Source organism: Salmo trutta, chromosome 37, assembly GCF_901001165.1.
Source record: "Salmo trutta chromosome 37, fSalTru1.1, whole genome shotgun sequence".
Lineage (NCBI taxonomy): Eukaryota > Metazoa > Chordata > Actinopteri > Salmoniformes > Salmonidae > Salmo > Salmo trutta.
The window spans coordinates 31,620,769-31,643,642 of NC_042993.1; the positions used below are offsets into that span (position 1 = coordinate 31,620,769).

At 42.7% G+C, this 22,874-nt stretch overlaps 1 protein-coding gene across 1 annotated transcript; it reads right to left on the reverse strand.

Moving 5' to 3' along the window:
- Positions 1-6,283: 6,283 nt before the first annotated feature.
- Positions 6,284-22,669, reverse strand: LOC115177370 (receptor-binding cancer antigen expressed on SiSo cells). Its single transcript, XM_029738079.1, has 7 exons — positions 22,357-22,669; positions 16,827-16,921; positions 16,445-16,523; positions 16,027-16,179; positions 15,167-15,274; positions 12,694-12,788; positions 6,284-6,795 (listed from the first exon to the last, which is right to left on the reverse strand). The coding sequence occupies exons 2-7, from the start codon at positions 16,907-16,909 to the stop codon at positions 6,678-6,680; spliced, it is 636 nt and encodes a 211-aa protein (XP_029593939.1). The 5' UTR covers positions 16,910-16,921; positions 22,357-22,669; the 3' UTR covers positions 6,284-6,677.
- Between the last annotated feature and the right edge of the window lie 205 nt (positions 22,670-22,874).

The window sequence follows — 22,874 nt, forward strand, 5'->3', positions numbered from 1 at the left end:
TGTTTGATTCCTCTTGGGCATTTTCTGGTGGGAAGGGTTTAGTGGACTTGCATCCCAAGCATTTTTATAGTGACCATACATTCTATATGGCATATCTAGCAACAGCACACAACCGTTGTCTCGTTCTACAACCAATTGAGATGCATTGTTCAGCTCTTGTTTTCCTCGTGGGTGCCAATTTCAATTGATTATTTTCATAGTTTCTCTTTAAATGCCAACAAGAAGGATATTTGAGTGAGCAAATTAAACTAAAGACTTCTCGGATTTACTGTTTTAATCTCCAGAGTAGAGGGGGAATCATTAATTGCAAAGCCACACAAATGTCAGAGGCCAGCTCTGAGAATGGCAGAACGCAATGTTCCCGGCCCCAAACACGAGGGTACATGTTTCTGCATCCGCACAACAGCTCTTAACTAAGGAACAAGTTCTAATGAATTAATAAACAGATCTGTCTGAGCCTTTCCTTATGACTGCATAGTACACTGAACAAAAATAAAAAAGCAATATGTAAAGTGTTTATGAGCCTAAATAAAAGATCCCAAATATTATCCATCTGCTCAAAAAGCTTCTCATTTGTGCGCACGTTAGTTTGCATTTCTCCTTTGCCAAAATAGTAAATCCACCTGATGGGTGTGGCATATCAAGAAGCTGATTAAATGGCATGATCATTATGCAGGTGCACCTTGTGCTGGGGACAAGGCCACTCTAAAATGTGTAATTTTTGTCACATCTGTGGCATTAAGTTTTGAGGGAGCATGCAATTGTCATGCTGACTGCAGGAATGTCAACCAGAGCTATTGCCAGAGAATTCAATGTTCATTTCTCTACCATAAGCCGCCTCCAACGTAGTTGTGGAGAATTTGTCAGTACGTCCAACTGGCCTCACAACCTCAGACCATGTGTAACCATGCATGCCCAGGACCTCCACATCCGAGTTCTTCACCTGCGGGATTGTCTTTTCTTCACCAGGGTCTTGACCTGACTGCAGTTCTGTGTCGTCCTGGAAGCTGAAAATGTCCCAGTTCTTCCATGGCCTGCATACTCACCAGACATGTCACCCACTGATGATGTTTGGAATGCTCTGGATCTACATGTACGACAGCGTGTTCCAGTTCCCGCCAATATCCAGCAACTAAGCACATTGAAGAGGAGTGGAACAACATTCCACAGTTCACAATCAACAGCCTGATCAACTCTATTCGAAGGAGATGTGTCACGCTGCATGAGGCAAATTGTGGTAACACCAGATACTGGCTGGTTTTCTGATCTACGAACCTACCTTTTTTTAAGGTATCTGTGACCAACAGATGCATATCTGTATTCCCAGTCATGTGAAATCCATAGATTAGGGCCTAATTCATTTATTCAATTGACTGACCATCTTCGAAGAAAGGTCATGCCACAGATCAGCAGTGACTGTTTACACACATAGACTATGTTTTCACTTGTCACGTTACATCTATGTTTGTGTGAGGGTTAAAGTAAATCTAATCAACCAGCAGACTGATGAAATGAGACTGGAGTTGGAATGAGAAGCCCCATGCGATGCTAAATAACCCATTTCCCCTACTGCCATATGGGGATGTTGCATTACATAACCATGACCCTCTGTTCATTAGAGTGCAAGCAGACTGATGAATCATTCCATCTGTTGTAATCTCTCTCTGCAACCAGGCCTGGTAGAAAAGAGAAGGTTGAATCAATATGGGGAGCGGGGGATGGAGTCATGCTACATTCGTAACCAGTGGGAAGTGGGAATTTACCACAGACGAATGGCCCTCCAACAGGTAATTACTAGTGGGGAACTCGTCTATCATCCTGAGCTCTCTCATTTCTCTCACATCAACTACTAAGGAAATTACCTTGATAACAGCCTTCACAGCAGTTAAATGCAATAAAACTTTATTTATAAAAGGCAATCTATTAATATGGTTTTTGAACATCATTTGTTTAGAGGCTTGATAGCTGAACTTTTACTCAGCTTGTTGGCCATTAGCCATCTGCCGTTTCTCAACGGGTTCATAGCATGTGAATGCATCCAACTGTTATTTATGACTTCACAACTGGTCAATTCCCACCTCCCACTTGGTTACGAATGCAGCATTAGCTGAGCTCATTAGCTGCCTCAATTTGTCTTTCTTTGATTCCATGCATCCTATCTCCTTGCATCCTTCTCAATTGTATTGGAGATGATGAACCAAGGTCCCTCCCCTCTGACCTTCTCCATTGCATTCTGAGGAGGTGAGGCGATAAGATGTGAGGAATCAAGGAAAGAGAGATTGAGATTGTGCCAGAGAGAGCAAAAATAAATAAATAAAAATAAAAATGTATGAAATGTATGCATTCACTACTGTAAGTCGCTCTGGATAAGAGCGTCTGCTAAATGACTAAAATGTAATGTAAATGTTGTGGTTAACATACCAACAGGATAAAATATGGATACATTACTTAGAATGGCTATTATTGACACAGATGAGACAATTTCAGTTTTACAATGGAAAATGAATTATAATTCTGCAGGAACAGAGCAGATTATCCTTCAGAGATCCCTCTACCCCAACTCTTGCCGAATAACTGATGAGTGAGACATTTTGTTCCTAGAAGTAGGTCATGATCAGTCTGAGTGGTTTGGTCAAGCGGGGGTGTTTTTGGAGACAGATAGTGAATTTGTGACGATGTTACATGATATGGCCGGAAATGAAAAGAGAGTCAGGACAACTAGGTTTTGAAAAGCATTTGAAAGGAATTTACATTGCAAAAGATTAAAATGCCCTATTAATCTACTTAGAGAACAAGCATATCTAATGACACTGGGCTCCATGCACGTAAAAGGTTTATTCATAATGGTAGTTTTTCCTAATGCAATAAATCGTGGGTGGTTCAGAGAAATAATATGGCTTGAGTGATTCTCGGGAGGACATTTTAGTCCAATACTAAAAATGATGTTCAATCACAAAACAAGTCTGAAAAGAACAAAAGTGATTTAATCTTAAAATTCACTTGCTTTACTGGTTTTGTACCTTTGTTTCTGTCATGACTCTAATATTGGTTAACGTTCAGACACAATTGAAAAAGGGATCCAGAGATTTATTACAGAAAATTAAGGAATGTGCAAAAAAAGACATTGACAAAGAAAAACATAAGCATGTATCCCCATCATGCGGACTTTGATAACAATTGGAAGAAGTATTTGCAAAGAAAGCAAAAAGGACAAATGCCAGCGGTATTATTTTCATAATTCTCAGTGGCTAACAACCTCTTTCTTCATGATCCAATGTTCCATGCAATGGGTAATATAATACTATCAATATTCTCAATATCATCGATATCAAGAGTCTCTGAAAAACAGAAATGAATCCCTCATTTACCACAAAGCCCCACCTCAAATAACCATGAAAACACCACTGTTTCAAAGGCATCGTTCATTTAGACATTCAATATGAAAACTAGTTTTGCCAGAATCCCCATATTATATACAGGATACCCCAGTGACGGTACAAGGAAAACACAAATGTGTAAAAGGGACTATCAGTTATTCTAATCCAACAGGTCTGTTTAATTGCAAATGCCTTATGGATGTCAGCTCTTACAGCTCCATCTCTGCATATATGTTTCCATGGCAACTAGACCCTTCTGCTTGACATTCCAGTCTCATACACCGGTTGCTGGGCACTCGCACACAAGCGCACACGCACACTTCCATCACAAAAACCTCCAATTGATTCAACATCGATTGACCATACCAAAATCATATTGATACGTAACAGGTTATTAGTCCAGCCAATGCAAAAGGCTTTGATTTATGAAATCCTTTGACCGATTCTGTTATTAAACTGTCCACAAATTACAGGAGGGGAGCACGGAGCTTTGCATCTTTTTGTTTGCTATGATCACCGATCAAGGATGTCAGTTGGCCATCCAAGTCTGATCACCAAGTTGTCTCATAACACAGAGACAGAGTTTGTGTGTATTATGCTACATTGAACGTGTAAAAAAACAAAAAAAAAACACATTCAACATAATAACAAAGGCAAAAGTCATTAAAAGAGTCACCGCTTCTATTTTGGTGTATTAAAAAGCAGGGATAAGAACAAGCAGGAACATTTTTTGATTATTCAAGATGTCAAGAGATGTTGAGCCTGGCAGATCAGTAACCACAGGATTACCATAGGAATCCACAGCCAACTCTTGAGTAAGGCTCAATTCAATTCCCAAATGTCTTTGACAGTGTCCACACCCTCAGTTTGAAACTTCCTTTTAAACCTTCAATTAAAATGTGCAATTCCAGTATATTGACGGCTGTACAGTAAAAGTACATCAGGAATATCAAGCAACAATGAGAGAATGTGTTTTCGAACAACGACGACGAGAAACATAATTAAAAAGCACAATAACCAAGGCAAGAAAGGGAAATAACTGATATACAGTGAGACTTAGATTTAATTACACACCTTTGTCCTTCATGTTATAAGACAATGTCAGAGAAATAGGTCTCTTGAGAGTTCACTTGTACTATAGGTACCAGAATATTTACACATATTCCTGGGAAATACAAATGGACAGTTTCTTTGTTTTCTATATCTCAAATCTAATTACTGAACCCAGAGTCATACCTAGCCAGAGTGACGTTTGATGGCAAGTCTTTGATATAGGGCAATGCCAAAGGGCATTGCAGAGTATTTATTTAACCCTTCAGATTCAATAAAGTATTGTCACATGAACTGCAATTACAGTTGAAGTCAGAAGTTTACATACACTTAGGTTGGAGTCATTAAAACTTGTTTTTCAACCACTCCACAAATTTCTTGTTAACAAACTGTAGTTTTGGCAAGTCAGTTAGGACATCTACTTTGTGCATGACACAAGTCATTTTGCCAACAATTGTTTACCGACAGATTATTTCACTTATAATTCGCTGTATCACAATTCCAGTGGGTCAGAAGTTCACATACACTAAGTTCACTGTGCCTTTAAACAGCTTGGAAAATTCCAGAAAATGATGTCATGGCTTAAGAAGCTTCTGTTAGGCTAATTGACATCCTTAGAGTCAATTGGAGGTGTACCTGTGGATGTATTTCAAGGCCTACCTTCAAACTCAGTGCCTCTTTGCTTGACATCATGGGAAAATCAAAAGAAATGAGCCAAGAACATAAGTCTGGTTCATCCTTGGGAGCAATTTCCAAACGCCTGAAGGTACCAAGTTCATCTGTACAAACAATAGTACACAAGTATAAACACCATGGGACCACGCAGCCGTCATACCGCTCAGGAATGACAGCTCCTAGAGATGAACGTTCTTTGGTGCGAAAAGTGCAAATCAATCCCAGAACAACAGCAAAGGACCTTGTGAAGATGCTGTAGGAAACAGGTACAAAAGTATCTATATCCACAGTAAAACAAGTCCTTTATTGACATAACCTGAAAGGCCGCTCAGCAAGGAAGAAGCCACTGCTCCTAAACCGCCATAAAAAAGCCAGACTACGGTTTGCAACTGCACATGGAGAAAAATATGGTACTTTTTGGAGAAATGTCCTCTGGTTTGATGAAACAAAAATTAAACTGTTTGGCTATAATGACCATTATGTTTGGAGGAAAAAGGGGGAGGCTTGCAAGCTGAAGAACACCATCCCAACCATGAAGCATGGGGGTGGAAGCATCATGTTGTGGGAGTGCTTTGCTGCAGGAGGGACTGGTGCACTTCACAAAATAGATGGCACTATGAGGAAGGAAAATGATGTGGATATATTGAAGCAACATCAAGACATCAGTCAGGAAGTTAAAGCTTGGTCGTAAATGGGTCTTCCAAATGGACAATGACCCCAAGCATACTTCCAAAGTTGTGGCAAAATGGCTTAAGGACAACAAAGTCAAGGTATTGGAGTGGCCATCACAAAGCCTTGACCTCAATCCTATAGAAAATTTGTGGGCAGAATTGAAAAAGCATGTGCGAGCAAGGACACCTACAAACCTGACTCAGTTTCACCAGCTCTGGTCAGGAGGAATGGGCCAAAATTCACCCAACTTATTGTGGGAAGCTTGTGGAAGGCTACCCGAAACATTTGACCCAAGTTAAACAATTTAAAGGCAATGCTACCAAATACTAATTGAGTGTCTGTAAACTTCTGACCCACTGGGAATGTGATGAAAATAAAAAGATGAAATAAATAATTCTCTATTATTCTGACATTTCACATTCTTAAAATAAAGTGGTGATCCTAACTGACCTAAAACAGGGCATTTTTACTAGGATTAAATGTCAGGAATTGGGAAAAACTGAGTTGTATTTGGCTAAGGTGTATGTAAACTTCCGACTTCTACTGTAAATCAGGGTAGTGTTCATTCTGCGCAAAAAAAATAATAAATGGACTGATACAGGGGGTGACTTCCTGGACTTGTCAGATAAAAAAAAACGCTAGTTTCCGTTGCGTGCCCTAATGAACACATCCCAGGTTTGAGGTGCCTTCCGAAAGTTAAATGCAACAGTCATTGAACAAACATCACACTGGCCAAGCCATGTCTCGAATGATGGCTGGTGGACAGAGATTTAAAAAAAATGACCGCTGCGTGGAGTAGAGATGATGTTCGTGTGGAGATGACTAAAGGATAGCGTGATGACGTTTGTCTACGTGTTTCTTTTTTTGCCCTCCGGCTCACGGGATGAGTGCTCTAAAAAAATGTTACGAGAGCTTGACAGCAATCTTCTGGTCCTTCTTCATCATCCTCTGAACCTCCTTCTCCATCTTCTTCCTCTGCTGCTCCATGGAACGCTTCTCTCTCTCAGCCATCTTCTGTTGTCTGGTAGACAGGGAAACACAAAAAGGTGTGAGTTTAAAAGGATTGCAACAAACCTCATTACTAAGCTTATTGAGAGAGCAATGGTGATAGTTCAGAGGTAGAGAGAAAAAAAAAATCAAAGTACTGCCAACCAAGTTTCCCTGAAGCCAGAATTTGTGTGCAAATAATTCCTTTCTTTCCTGTTGACTCTGTGCTGAACATTCTTAATATACTGCCACCTGCTGGATAACAACGAAACTTGCAGATCTCTTGACAATATGACAGTAATATGACACTGAACATGACAGGATTATCACATTGAACTAGGGCTGTCCCCGACAATTTTTGGGGGCGACCTCGAGTCATCTGGTCCACATTTTTAAACATGTATTTTTCCAAAAAATTAAACATCCTATGTGTTTTAATCAAATCAACTATATGCACTGAGCTTGTCTGATGCTTTAAGCGCACCGTTTGATGAAATAATTAAAAGACACAAATGACTACAGGGAGTATGACCGCATTTGATTTGACTTGCTGCACTGGTTAAAAAAAAATGACAGCGAGTGACTGTGACTAGCAACCATTGTCTCTCTCGCCTCCCTGCTGCAATGACCACCACAGAACATCAATTTATTGTATTTTTTTGTTGTTGCTGAAGCTACATAATTACAGCCATTTCTGACTGAAAAGTTGTGTTACCGAAATTCCTTCATTTGTTTAGGAAAAACATTCCCTATTCCCTCAACCCTTGTTCTATTTACGTGACAAATGTATGCATCGCATGCATGTGACCAATGGGGACTGACCTATACCATAATCACATCAATAACTTGGTTATAACAAACTCCGAACGCGTGACAGCAAAATGGATGCAAAGGACGTGACAAATAAACTCGAAACGGGGGAGTGTTTTAATGGATGCTCAGGAGGAAGTCAGATGTGTGGAATAAATGTAACTTTTAGTGGAAAATATTGGAGGTTAAGAAAATGTATATTTTTTTGTAAAGCCTTTATTACAGCAATGACTCAAAACAGCCGCATTCATTCATGAATGCAAATTCCGAAATGGAACGGTTTATTTATTGTTTACGCCAATTACTCAAGGAGTGCTTTATTTTATTTTAAAACGAAAATGCTGGATTGCATTTCAAATCATGAATGACTCGTATGCTGTGTGATGACATGAATGAATGATTAATTGATACAGTAGCCTACATAAGTATTTAAATACAGGCCTAAGTAAAAATTAAAATTAAATCACAATATTTTAGTTCGCTATTCACAAGAAGCATTGCATGATTCGAACCATGCCTCGAACAAAAGAGATCTCAGAAGACCTATGATTAAGAATTGTTAACTTGCATAAAGCTGGAAAGGGTTACCAAAGTATCTTTAAAAGCCTTGATGTTCATCAGTCCACGGTAAGACAAACTGTCTATAAATGGAGAACGTTCAGCACTGTTGCTACTCTCCCTAGAAGTGGCCGTCCTGCAAAGATGACTGCAAGAGCACAACGCAGAATGCTCAATGAGGTTAAAAAGGATCCTAGTGTCAGCTAAAGACTTACAGAATTCTCTGGAACATGCTAACATCTCTGTTGACGAGTCTACGAAACATAAAACACTAAACAAGAATGGTGTTCATGGAAGGACACCACGGAGGAAGCCACTGCTGTCCAAAAAAAACATTGCTGCACGTCTGAAGTGTGCAAAAGTGCACCTGGACGTTCCACAGCGCTACTGGCAAGATATTCTGTGGACAGATGAAACTACAGTTGAGTTGTTTGGAAGGAACACACAATGTGTGGAGGGAAAAAAAGGCACAGCACACCAACATCAAAACCTCATTCCATCTGTCAAGTATGGTGGAGGGAGCAATCATGGTTTGGGGCTGATTTGCTGCCTCAGGGCCTGGACAGCCAGCTATCATCGACGGAAAAATGAATTCAAGTTTATCAAGACATTTTGCAGGAGAATGTTAGGCTATCTGTCCGCCAAATGAAGCTCAACAGAAGTTGGGTGATGCAACAGGACAACGACCCAAAACACAGAAGTAAATCATCAACAGAATAGCTTCAACAGAAGAAAATACACCTTCTGGAGTGGGCCAGTCAGAGTACTGACCTCTACCCGATTGAGATGCTGTGGCATGACCTCAAGAGAGCAGTTCACACCAGACATCCCAAGAATATTGCTGAACTGAAACAGTTTAGTAAAGAGGAATGGTCCAAAATTCCTCCTGACTACAGAAAATGTTTGGTTGAGGTTATTGCTGCCAAAGGAGGATTAACCAGTTATTAAATCCAAGGGTTCACAAACTTTTTCCACCCTGCACTGTGAATGTTTAAGCGGTGTATTTCAATAAAGACATGAAAACGTAATGGTTTGTGTGTTGTTAGTTTAAGCAGACTGTGTCTATTGTTGTGACGTAGATGAAGATCAGATCAAATTTCATGACCAATTGATGCAGAAATCCAGGTATTTCCAAAGGGTTCACATACTTATTCTTGCCCACATATACATTTAACATTTAGGCTATTGATTATAGACCTAATTAAGTTGGGGTTTCCTCTCGCCTCACTTTTCTTAGAAAATTAAGGCAAGGGCTGTTTTCTCGTCTCCTAACACCGCTGCTGCCTCCACCCATTGTTCTCAACAGTGGTGTAAATTGCTTAAGTAAAAATAACAACTTGTCGTTTTTGGGGGTATTTATATTTTTCGCAACTTTTACTTTACTACATTCAAATTGAAAATAATGTACTTTTTACTCCATACAATTTCCCTGACACCCAAAAGTACTTGTTACGTTTTGAATGCTTAGCAGGACAGGAAAATGGTCTAATTCACACACTTATCAAGAACATCCCTGGTCATCCCTACTGCCTCTGATCTGGCTGGCTCACTAAACACACGCTTTGTTTGTAAATGATGTCTGAGTGTTGGAGTGTGCCCTAGCTATCCTAAATAAAAAATATTTTAACACAACAACAAAAAATACCTTAATGGTACTGTTTTTATTGTATTTTTTACAATTGGGTACTTTTGCCACCACTGGCTCTCAACACCAATATGCTGTTTAACTTTGATATTACTCACATAGCAACATGGTCTAGGAAAAGCCGCCAATTCAACAGCGCACTGATGTGTTTCCGCAGAGAGCGACCACTATGCAACGCGGGAAGAATGCACATTTGTTAGAAAATAATAATTTTTACTAGCGTTGCGCCACTGTCCTTACGTAATATAACCATATACATTTCCAGTAGCACAAATCTTAGAGTGATGGACTGTGCCATCGCACAGCCTCCACACAGTCCACTCATATAGGCGCAAATCTGACAAGTGTCTTGTACACCATGATTCATTTTGTTTTGCTACTGGTCGACTAAAAGAAATCTCGTCGACCAACAGCCTATCGACCGAAAAATCGACCAGTCGACTAAACGGGGTCAGCCCTACACTGCACACACGAACAGTCTTATGCATATACAGTTGAAGTCGGAAGTTTAGAAACACTTAGGTTGGAGTCATTAAAACTTGTTTTTCAAGCACTCCACAAATTTCTTGTTAACAAACTCTAGTTTTGGCAAGTCGGTTAGGACATCTACTTTGTGCATGACACTAATAAATTGTTCCAACAATTGTTTACAGACAGATTATTTCACTTATAATTCACTGTATCACAATTCCAGTGGGTCAGAAGTTTACATACACTAAGTTCACTGTGCCTTTAAACAGCTTGGAAAATTCCAGAAAATTATGTCATGGCTTAAGAAGCTTCTGATAGACTAATTGACATCATTTGAGTCCATTGGAGGTGTACCTATGGATGATTTCAAGGCCTACCTTCAAAGTCAGTGCCTCTTTGCTTGACATCATGGGAAAATCAAAAGAAATCAGCCAAGACCTCAGAAAAACAATTGTAGACCTCCACAAGTCTGGTTCCTCCTTGGGAGCAATTTCCAAAAACCTGAAGGTACCACGTTCATCTGTACAAACAATAGTACGCAAGTATAAACACCATGGGACCACGCAGCCGTCATACCGCTCAGGAAGGAGACGTGTTCTGTCTCCTAGAGATGAACGTACTTTGGTGAGAAAAGTGCAAATCAATCCTGGAACAACAGCAAAGGACCTTGTGAAGATGCTGTAGGAAACAAGTACAAAAGTATCTATATCCACAGTAAAACGAGTCCTATATCGACTTAACCTGAAAGGCCGCTCAGCAAGGAAGAAGTCACTGCTCCAAAACCACCATAAAAAGACAGACTACGGTTTGAAACTGCACATGGGACAAAGATCATACTTTTTGGAGAAATGTCCTCTGGTCTGATGAAACAAAAATAGAACTGTTTGGCTATAATGACCGTTGTTATGTTTGGAGGAAAAAAGGGGAGGCTTGCAAGCCGAAGAACACCATCCCAACCGTGAAGCACGGGGTGGCAGCATCATGTTTTGGGGGTGCTTTGCTGCAGGAGGGACTGGTGCACTTCACAAAATAGATGGCATCGTGAGAAGGAAAATGTGGATATATTGAAGCAACATCTCAAGACATCAGTCAGGAAGTTAAAGCTTGGTCGCAAATGGGTCTTCCAAATGGACAATAGTCCCAAGCATACTTCCAAAGTTGTGGCAAAATGGCTTAAAGACAACACAGTCAAGGTATTGGAGTGGCCATCACAAAGCCCTGACCTCATGCATAGTGCCAACTGTATAGTTTAGTGGAGGAGGAATAATGGTCTGGGGCTGTTTTCCATGGTTCGGGCTAGGCCCCTTAGTTCCAGTGAAGCGAAATCTTAACGCTGCAGCATACAATGACATTCTAAATAATTCTGTGCTTCCAACTTTGTGGCAATATTTTGGGGAAGGCCCTTTCCTGTTTCAGCATGAAAATACCCCCATGCAAAAAGCGAGGTCCATACAGAAATGGTTTGTCGAGATCGGTGTGGTAGAACTTGGCTGGCCTGCACAGAGCTCTGATCTCAACCTCATTGTACACCTTTGGGATGAATTGGTACGCCTAACTGCGATCCAGGCCTAATCGCCCAACATCAGTGCCCGACCACACTAATGCTCGTGGCTGAATGGAAGCAAGTCACCTCAGCAATGTTCCAACATCTACCGGAAAGCCTTCCAAGAACAGCGGAGGCTGTTATAGCAGCAAATGGGAGACCAGCCCCATATTAATGCCCATGAGTTTGGAAAGAGATGTTCGATGAGCAGGTGTCTACATAATTTTGGTAATGTAGTGTATATGTTTGGTCTCATCGAAATAGAGTAGGCTGCCAATGCATGGGCGGAGAATCACTGGCAGTTATCTTTCCAAGGAAATTTACTACCTGAATATGATTAGGCTATAGTTTACTACATTGCCTATAAATACATATTTATAACCTATATTTGTCTGTCTGAAAATCGTCCCACTCCTAAAAGGTAGGCTATAAAAATAGCTCAAGAGAAAGTGCAAGTCTCTCCAACTCTACGTCTAGCATATTAGCTGATATAGCCCACTAATACCAATAGCTTAATATAATGGGCCATGTGAGAATCTCAAGTAATTTAACCTAGGCTATTTTTGCACATTTTCGATATTGCCTAATGAGCACAAAATTGCCGGGACCATGGCTGGCAAGTGAGCTGAGTCACATATGCCTAAAATAACACTGCAGGACAGCGGTTGGGTTCAGAACCAGTTATGCGATAGCGGTTGGGAGCAGGATGAAGAAATCAGTCCCGCGCAGACTACATCGAAGCCAGTTCCACTGCTTCCCCCCCATTCCTCCCCTCCAATCAGGGACTGATTTAGACCTGGGACACCAGTTAGATGAAATTCATTATCAGGTAAACCAGCAGGCTCTGGACCTGTAGTGTAAGATTTGAATACCCCTGCTCGTCACATTATTAAAAGTGCTATCACCTGAGCACCAAATCGGCCTCCCAGGCAGCATCTGACGACTCATCCTCCCAGGCGTTAGCGTCCTCATGCCAGGTATCCATGTCTCCAAGCTCAGACTGTGGGACAGAGAGGAGGACAGGAATGCAGTCAGGAGACAGTTGCTGACACAGTATAGGATGGCAGTGGGACCTAATCTCCATTAGCAACTATTCTTCACAACGCTATAAACCTTTATTCAACCTGAATACAGAGAACTGTGGCCCAGGAGGAGTTGTGCACTCCTGGGAATGAACAATGTCACAGCACTGGTCCAACTAAAACAGACAACTTGAGATGGTGAGCTAAAAAGAAACTCAGACTTCATCATATTGCTATAGAGAGCTGGTCTGTAATCCTTGAAACAAGAAATTGGACAGGCGTTGGCTAGCTTCTCACCTTTTGGTGGCTGAGGTTTTGAAATCTGGACACAGTGGATAGAGCAGTACCACCTCTCTCAAAGCCCCTCCCCAGCCCATCCTCTTTCAAAAGACCTCTGTTCACAACATTTTCAGAGGTTAGCAGTGTACATTAGAACATTCAAGTTAAAAACCCCACCCTAATGTCAAATACCACCTCTGCAAAATCAGTATTCAGCAAAATAATAATTAACACTAATCCACAGTACAAGGTCATATCCAATACAACACAGAGTGAAACCCTCTCTATTTTCAAGTAATGTGGTGGCAACATCATTTTATGGGTATGCTTGTCATCGGCAGGGACTGCGGATTTTGTCAGGATAAAAGAAGTTAGCCCAAAACCCGACTCAGTCTTCTGTAAACCTAAACCTGAGATAGAATTACATTTTTTCAGCGAGACAATTACACACATTTTAATGCCAAAGACACACCAGAATGGCTTTCCAATAGGTGTTGAGTGTTCATGTGTGGTCTAGTCTCAGTCCTGACTTTAAATCGGCTTAAAAGAATCTAAGACAAAGTTTAAATACTGCTGTCTGTCAATGATCCCCAACCAAATGTCATGACTTTGAGCAATTTTGACAAAAACAATGGATATAAACTCAGCAAAAAAAGCAACGTCCTCTCACAGTCAACTGCGTTTATTTTCAGCAAACTTAACATGTGTAAATATTTGTATGAGCATATCTAAATTTAACAACTGACATAAACTGAACAAGTTCCACAGACATGTGACTAACAGAAATGGAATAATGTGTCCCTGAACAAAGGGGGGTCAAAATCTTGAGATTGCCTGCAATGACAACAAGCTCAGTCCGATGATGCTGTGACACACCGCCCCAAGACCATGACGGACCCACCACCTCCAAATCGATCCCGCTCCAGAGTACAGGCCTTGGTGCAACGCTCATTCCGTCGACGATAAACGCGAATCCGACCATCACCCCTGGTGAGACAAAACCGTGACTCATCAGCACTTTTTGCCAGTCCTGTCTGGTCCATCAACGATGGGTTTGTGCTCATAGGCGACGTTCTTGCCGGTGATGTCTGGTGAGGACCTGCCTTACAACAGGCCAACAAGCCCTCAGTCTAGCCTCTCTTAGCCTATTGCGGAAAGTCTGAGCAACGATGGAGAAATTGTGCGTTCCTGGTGTAACTCGGGCAGGTGTTGTTGCCATCCTGTAACTGTCCCGCAGGTGTGATGTTCGGATGTACCGATCCTGTGCAGGTGTTGTTACACGTGGTCTGTCACTGCGAGGACGATCAGCTGTCTGTCCTGTCTCCCTGTAGCGCTGTCTTAGGCGTCTCACAGTAGGGATATTGCAATTTATTGCCCTGGCCACATCTGCAGTCCTCATGCCTCCTTACAGCATGCCTACGGGTACGTTCATGCAGATGAGCAGGGACCCTGGGCATCTTTCTTTTGGTGTTTTTCAGAGTCAGTAGATAGGCTTCTTTAGTGTCCTACGTTTTCATAACTGTGACCTTAATTGCCTACCGTCTGTAAGCTGTTAGTGTCTTGACGACCGTTCCACAGGTGCATGTTCATTAATTGTTTATGGTTCATTGAACAAGCATGGGAAACAGTGTTTAAACCCTTTACAATGAAGATCTGTGAAGTTACCTGGATTTTTTCAAATTATCTTTAAAAAAGACAGGGTCCTGAAAAAGGGACGTTTCTTTTTTTGCTGAGTTTCTGTTTCCATAAGAGTTGTGCAAAGTTGTTAGAATCTTATTCCAAATTATTAAAAGCTGCAAAGGCTGCCAAAGGTGCTTCCACCAAGTATTAACACAGGAGGGAGGAGACTTATCCAACTATGGTATTTCAGTTGTCTTTTCTTAATTTAGAACATTTTGTATAACTTTCTTTCACTTTGAAAATGTGGAGTAGGCTGTGTAGCTCTGTAGAAAGAAAAAAATATCACATTTTCTCATTTTAGATGACATTTTATGGCAACAAAATGTGAGAAAAAAAGCTCTAGATGGTGTAAACGTTCTATAGGCACTGTACTTTGGGCGATGCTACACAAACTCACAGATGGCTGGATGAAGGAGGTGTCCTGAGTGGCTGCCAGTCTGCTGGAGAAGCCTGCACTGCCGTCAGGTACCAAGTAGTTGAGTGGCTCCCTCTTCTTCAGTACAATCTGAGGTGGGGACAAAGAGAAAGGAGACAAGTTAGAACTACTAAGACTCAACAATATGATATGGCGTGACTACAAGCAGCAGTGTGAGGCAAGAGGCTGCACTCGTCATCACCAAACCAAATATTGTTAAGCATCAGTGCATGTGCACGGGAGTTTGCTTCGCCCTCTCATGCCATGTGATAGCTCGGTGAAAACAAATGTTGAACAGTGCAGCCTCGCCCTTTAGACAATTTTTGTTTGTGTTGGGAGTTACCCTGCTCCTCCCTTCTGGTAAACGTATATTACTGAGTCTACCGTCAATTACTGTTGAGAAATGCACTTAAAGCTGGAATCCGTAATTAGTGAAAATGCCTCATCCATTTGGGATATTTCAACAAAGAGGTCAAGTCAAACAAACACTTTTTTCTCCCTTGGACATCATTGCATGCACATATTTTTTATTTAACTAGGCAAATCAGTTAAGAACAAATTCTTATTTTCAATGACGGCCTAGGAACAGTGGGTGCCTTGTTCAGGGGCAGAATGATAGCTTTGTACCTTGTCAGCTCGGGAATTCGAACTTGCAACCTTTAGGTTACTAGTCCAACGCTCTAACCACTAGTGTATAACACCAGAGTATGTACAGTACTGTGATTTTTTTATCATGCTGCCTGACACTCTTCTCCTGAGTTTAATCAACTCAACAAAACAAACAAAAGATGCTGGGGCAAACAGTTGCAGAGATTTCAGCTTTAAATGAAGACCTAGCCTACTTTCTGTGTTTTCCTGATGGTGGGAGCCATGTCTTTGAAGTAGTCTGGTTCCTCTTCCTCGCCAGGCTGTGGTGACACGTTGCCATTACCGCCCTCGATCTTGATACTTGTGGGACCATCTTCATCCCACGAGCTCCATTCTTCAATCTCTGCCTGCACAGGGTTTGGTCAAAGTGACAAGGTGTAAATGAAGTTTCTTGTAAAAAGAACATGACGAAAATAATATGACGAAAACAAAGAGAAAGGATTTAAGTGTGCCACAAAGTAAACATTGACTGTTGGTTGCACAATAAATACTTGATGTAATTAATGACAATGGGGGAAAGCAGGTTTGTTAGGGATGTAAAGCGAATCGACTAAGCACTTACAGCACATTATTGCTAACATGATGCATCTTATAAACTTGTATATCACTGACCGGTTTGGGTACTGATGAAAAATCAACCGTCGTTGGAAGAGATATCTGATCCCCGCTTAGCTTACGCAACCTCCCAGATCTATGTCAAAACAGGAAATGTGCTTACCGTCAAACTGTGGGCCACCACAAAAACATACATTTTAGAGCAAAGGCATTCCATGGGAAGCAATTTTCACATGCAAATAGCACTTGATTTCTATGCTATTTGCTATGCTATTTGGTTGTGCTCAAAGAATGACATTCCATATCATTCATTTCAACATTAAGTAAAATGACTGGAAATGTTACAGACTATTGCTTTCAGATTTGACCAAATCTGACACAGCAAAGGGTTCTAGATCAGTTTTGCTTCTTTCAATTCACCATAATGGGTGTTCCTTACCTGCATATCAACCTTTTGAAGAATGAAAGGAAGGTTGCAAGCCACGTGCAAATCTTAAAAAGGCGAAACTGAGAGATGGCCATGGTGAAGCTGAGCTAAAAGGAGGATATACCATGATTAGCAAATTGGATTTATAATCTGAATTTTCCAGCAAGACTGTCATCAACATCCATCTAATAATGAGTAAGCTTGCTGGCTGTCATAGCTTTTGTCATTAGCATAGCTAGAAAGTTAGCTAGCTATTTTCTTCCTGGTTACTACTTCCTCCTGGCAATTTAAAAAGTATCATAGTATGAGTCATAATACCCACAAAACCTAGCAGTCAAACAGGGAAATGGTTCCAATTGTTTTTACACCATTAATGTTAACCATAAGGGATTTTGGAAATTTTGGAAAAATAAGGGCTGCGTTTCATGTAGGCTTATCCTGGCGTGACATTTTGATAACCGTGTAAAACTCTCTAGGACAATGTGACTAACAATATATCTGCCTGTATTTACCTCCCAAAAATGAAATGCTAATTGGCTGCTAATGTGGCTATCATAAAGACCTACAAATGCCATGATGATCTGGACGAGACTGCCGAATCGAGGCAAAGGTAAGCATCTCTGGATTAACTATCTAATGTTAGCTAAATGTAGTAATGAATAAATTGGCTACATTTCTTTAAATGGGCAATTATGTGAACTGTCTTGTGCAAGTTTTAAATTGACAAAGCCTGTTAGCAAAGATGTCAGCTAGATGACGTGCAGGAGCTTGCAGGGATTTGTAGTTTAGCATGATGTCTACTTTGATGCTACTTAGCATTTTCAAATCTGAGAGTAAATAGTTGTGCTGTTATTTTTATTGATTTGGCCAAAGCTTTTGATACGGTAGACCATTCCATTCTTGTGGGCCAGGTAAGAAGTATTGGTGTCTTTGGCCTGGTTTGCTAACTACTCTGAGTGCAGTACATAAAGTCAGAACATCTGCTGTCTCAGCCACTGCCTGTCACCAAGGGAGTACCCAAAGGCACAGCACTGCACTCTATACTCCTCCATAAACTGGTCATCTCTGTATACCCGTCACAAGACCCACTGGTTGATGCTTATTTATGAAACCCTCTTAGGCCTCACTCCCCCTTATCTGAGATATCTACTGCAGACCTCATCCTCCACATACAACACCCGTTCTACCAGTCACATTCTGTTAAATGTCCCCAAAGCACACACATCCCTGGGTCACTCCTCTTTTCAGTTCGCTGACAACTCTTACTGACAGTTGTGGCTGCTTTGCCTGATGTATTGTTGTCTCTACCGTCTTGCCCTTTGTGCTGTTGTCTGTGCCCAATAATGTTTGTACCATGTTGTGCTGCTACCATGCTGTTGTCATGTGTTGCTGCCACGCTACGTTGTCTTAGGTCTCTTTATGTAGTGTTGTCTCGTTATGAAAGGAACTAGACACGGACACGAATGATCCATTGGTAGTTTGTTGTAACCAAGTATTGGTGCTAACCGTGTGTTATTGGATGCTAGCATGCTAGTTAGCTACAGCGTCATAGAACACGGTGCACAAGGTGGGTTTCACGGAAGAATACTGTACCAAGTTATCTAGCTGAATAAACTAAGTTTGAGCCTATTCCTGGAAACATTGAACCACTGTAGTTTACATCAATTATAATTTCTAAGTGGAAGTTGGAATAGTTATATTTGAGTGTTTCAGTGAATGGTTAGTGAGGGAGGCCCTGCTCTCTCGCTTCCCCAGTTGTTTAGTTAATTTTCTTTCCAATCTCCTTTGCATTAGCGTAGCCTCTCCTGTAGCCTGTCAACTATGTGTCTGTCTATCCCTGTTCTCTCCTCTCTACACAGGCCACACAAACGCTTCACACCGCATGGCCGCTGCCACTAACCTGGTGGTCCCAGCGCGCACGACCCACGTGGAGTTCCGGGTCTCCGGCAGCCTCTGGAACTGCCGGTCTGCGGCCAACAAGGCAGAGTTCATCTCAGCCTATGCTACCCTCCAGTCCCTCGACTTCTTGGCGCTGACGGAAACATGGATTACCACAGAAAACACTGCTACTCCTACTGCTCTCTCCTCGTCTGACCACGTGTTCTCGCATACCCCGAGAGCATCTGGTCAGCGGGGTGGCTGGACTGGAATCCTCATCTCTCCCAAGTGGACATTCTCTCTTTCTCCCCTGACCCATCTGTCTATCTCCTCCTTTGAATTCCATGCTGTCACAATCACTAGCCCATTCAAGCTTAACATCCTTATCATTTATCGCCCTCCAGGTTCCCTTGGAGAGTTCATCAATGAGCTTGACGCCTTGATAAGTTCCTTTCCTGAGGATGGCTCACCCCTCACAATTCTGGGTGACTTTAACCTCCCTACGTCTACCTTTGACTCATTTCTCTCTGCCTCCTTTCCACTCCTCTCCTCTTTTGGCCTCACCCTCTTACCGTCCCCCCTACTCACAAGGCAGGCAATACGCTTGACCTCATCTTTACTAGATGCTGTTCTTCTACCAATCTCACTGCAACTCCCCTCCAAGTCTCCGACCACTACCTTGTATCCTTTTCCCTCTCGCTCTCCTCCAACACTACTCACTCTGCCCCTACTCAGATGGTATTGCGTCGTCGCAACCTTCGCGCTCTCTCTCCTGCTACTCTCTCCTCTTCCATCCTATCATCTCTTCCCTCTGCTCAATCCTTCTCCAACCAATCTCCTGATTCTGCCTCCTCAACCCTCATCTCCTCCCTTTCTGCATCCTTTGACTCTCTATGTCCCCTATCCTCCCGGCCGGCTCGGTCCTCCCCTCCTGCTCCGTGGCTTGACGACTCATTGCGAGCTCACAGAACAGGGCTCCGGGCAGCCGAGCGGAAATGGAGGAAAACTAGCCTCCCTGCGGACTTGGCATCTTTTCACTCCCTCTCCACATTTTCTTCCTCTGTTTCTGCTGCTAAAGCCACTTTCTACCACTCTAAATTCTAAGCATCTGCCTCTAACCCTAGGAAGCTCTTTGCCACCTTCTCCTCCCTCCTGAATCCTCCTCCCTCTCTGCGGACGACTTTGTCAACCATTTTGAAAAGAAGGTCGACGACATCCGATCCTCGTTTGTTAAGTCAAACGACACCGCTGGTCCTGCTCACATTACCCTACCCTATGCTTTGACCTCTTTCTCCAGATGAAATCTTGCGACTCGTGACGGCCGGCCGCCCAACAACCTGCCCGCTTGACCCTATCCCCTCCTCTCTTCTCCAGACCATTTCCGGAGACCTTCCCCCTTACCTCACCTCGCTCATCAACTCATCCTTGACCGCTGGCTACGTCCCTTCCGTCTTCAAGAGAGCGAGAGTTGCACCCCTTCTCAAAAAACCTACACTCGATCCCTCCGATGTCAACAAGTAATGACCAGTATCCCTTCTTTCTTTCCTCTCCAAAACTCTTGAGCGTGCCGTCCTTGGCCAGCTCTCTTGCTATCTCTCTCAGAATGACCTTCTTGATCCAAATCAGTCAGGTTTCAAGACTGGTCATTCAACTGAGACTGCTCTTCTCTGTGTCACGGAGGCTCTCCGCACTGCTAAAGCTAACTCTCTCTCCTCTGCTCTCATCCTTCTAGACCTATCTGCTGCCTTTGATACTGTGAACCATCAGATCCTCCTCTCCACCCTCTCCGAGTTGGGCATCTCCGGCGCAGCTCACTCTTGGATTGCGTCCCAACTGACAGGTCGCTCCTGCCAGGTGGCATGGCGAGAATCCGTCTCCGCAACACGTGCTCTCACCACTGGTGTCCCGCAGGGCGCAGTTCTAGGCCCTCTCCTATTCTCGCTATACACCAAGTCACTTGGCTCTGTCATATCCTCACATGGTCTCTCCTATCATTGCTGCGCAGACGACACACAATTAATCTTCTCCTTTCCCCCTTCTGATAACCAGGTGGCGAATCGCATCTCTGGCAGACATATCAGTGTGGATGACGGATCACCACCTCAAGCTGAACCTCGGCAAGACGGAGCTGCTCTTCCTCCCGGGGAAGGACTGCCAGTTCCATGATCTCGCCATCACGGTTGACAAGTCCATTGTGTCCTCCTCCCAGAGTGCTAAGAGCCTCGGCGTGACCCTGGACAACACCCTGTCGTTCTCCGCTAACATCAAGGCGGTGACCCGATCCTGTAGGTTCATACTCTACAACATTCGCAGAGTACAACGCTGCCTCAAACAGGAAGCGGCGCAGGTCCTAATCCAGGCACTTGTCATCTCCCGTCTGGATTACTGCAACTCGCTGTTGGCGGGGCTCCCTGCCTGTGCCATCAAACCCCTACAACTCATCCAGAACGCCGCAGCTCATCTGGTGTTGAACCTTCCCAAGTTCTCTCACGTCACCCCGCTCCTCTGCACACTCCACTGGCTTCCAGTTGAAGCTCGCATCTGCTACAAGACCATGGTGCTTGCCTACAGAGCTGTGAGGGGAACGGCACCTCCGTACCTTCAGGCTCTGATCAGTCCCTACACCCAAAGAAGGGCACTGCGTTCATCCACCTCTGGCCTGCTCGCCTCCCTACCTTTGCGGAAGCACAGTTCCTGCTCAGCCCAGTCAAAACTGTTCGCTGCTCTGGCACCCCAATGGTGGAACAAGCTCCCTCACGACGCCAGGACAGCGGAGTCAATCCCCACCTTCCGGAGACACCTGAAACCCCACCTCTTTAAGGAATACCTGGGATAGGATAAAGTAATCCTTCTAAACCCCCCCCCCCAAAAAAGATATAGATGTACTATTGTAAAGTGGTTGTTCCACTGGATATCATAAGGTGAATGCACCAATTTGTAAGTCGCTCTGGATAAGAGCGTCTGCTAAATGACGTAAATGTAAATGTCTCGTCGTGATGTGTGTTTTGTCCTATTTTTTTAATCCCAGCCCCCGTCCACACAGGCCTTTTGGTAGGCCGTTATTGTAAATAATAATTTATTCTTAACTGACTTGCCTAGTTAAATAAAGGTTAAAATAGAAATGCATTGATAAGTCACCTTGTCCGAGAGAGATTTCCACGGTTATCAAAACGTCATGGCAGGGTAAGCCTACACGAAACATAACCCTTATTTAAGCGTTTCTAAAATCCTCTATGGGAAAAATGTATGGTTGAATAACTATTGGAACCATTTCCCTGATTGAACGCTAGGTTTTATGGATATTATGAGACCACCACCGTGGGGCTCAATTGCTGCATCATCTAATGCCCCATTCAAAACAACTGAGAACTCATACAAATATGAGCTCAAATCATGCAGGTTGGAAAGTCGGAGCTCAAGAAAGAGGTCCGAGTTCTCGAGTTGGATTACCGTTCAAATCGATTTCCCATTGGAGATCGTTTTTTGTTTTTTTCTGGGTTCCGAGTTGTTTTGAACGCAATTAAGTCGGAGATTTCAGAGTTCCCAGTTGTTTTGAACGCGGCATTCTAATCAAGTCTAGGTAACGTTACCTATATATTTTGGGGTCTGAAACGGATATATACAGGTAGTTCATTGTCTTCATTGCTAAAATACAGACACTCACCGTACAGCTCAATATACTTGCTTAGCTGACAGCTGGCGAATCAGATGTGACCGTCCCCAGAATTCATGTGTTTGGCTAGCTAGCGCTAATTTAGCAAATCAGCATACCGATATACAACGTATTTTTCCTTGTAAATTTCACTCTCGAAACAACACACTTGCAATAATGACACCAGTCATATCACAAGCCTATGTGTCTAACAGCTGCTACCTAGCATCCGTCCTCATTATTTATTCCATAAATATTTGTCGCTTCTTCATAGCCTCACGGCTGACATCTTGAAACTGGGGAGAGGATGTGGAACCACAGCCGGGGCAAGAGGCACACTAAGTATCTCTGGGCTATGGTAGGCGTTGGTCTTCTGCCCCCCAGTGGTAGAACATATCATAGGACTTTGGCTTTTTTTTGTCTTCCTTGAAAGAGCTGTTATGTGAAATGTAATAGGCTAAAAAAAAACAGCATTTGGTTAATAAAAGTATGAATGTCATCCAGGCAAACTATGGATTTATTATGACCAT

Coding starts and splice junctions, on each gene's coding strand:
- LOC115177370 (XM_029738079.1), bottom strand. CDS start 16,909: ATGGCCATCTCTCAGTTTCGCCTTTTTAAGATTTGCACGTGGCTTGCA. Junction 16,180..16,444: donor TTTCATCAGTACCCAAACCG/GTCAGTGATATA, acceptor AACCCTGTGCAG/GCAGAGATTGAAGAATGGAG. Junction 15,275..16,026: donor CCATCAGGAAAACACAGAAA/GTAGGCTAGGTC, acceptor TCCCCACCTCAG/ATTGTACTGAAGAAGAGGGA.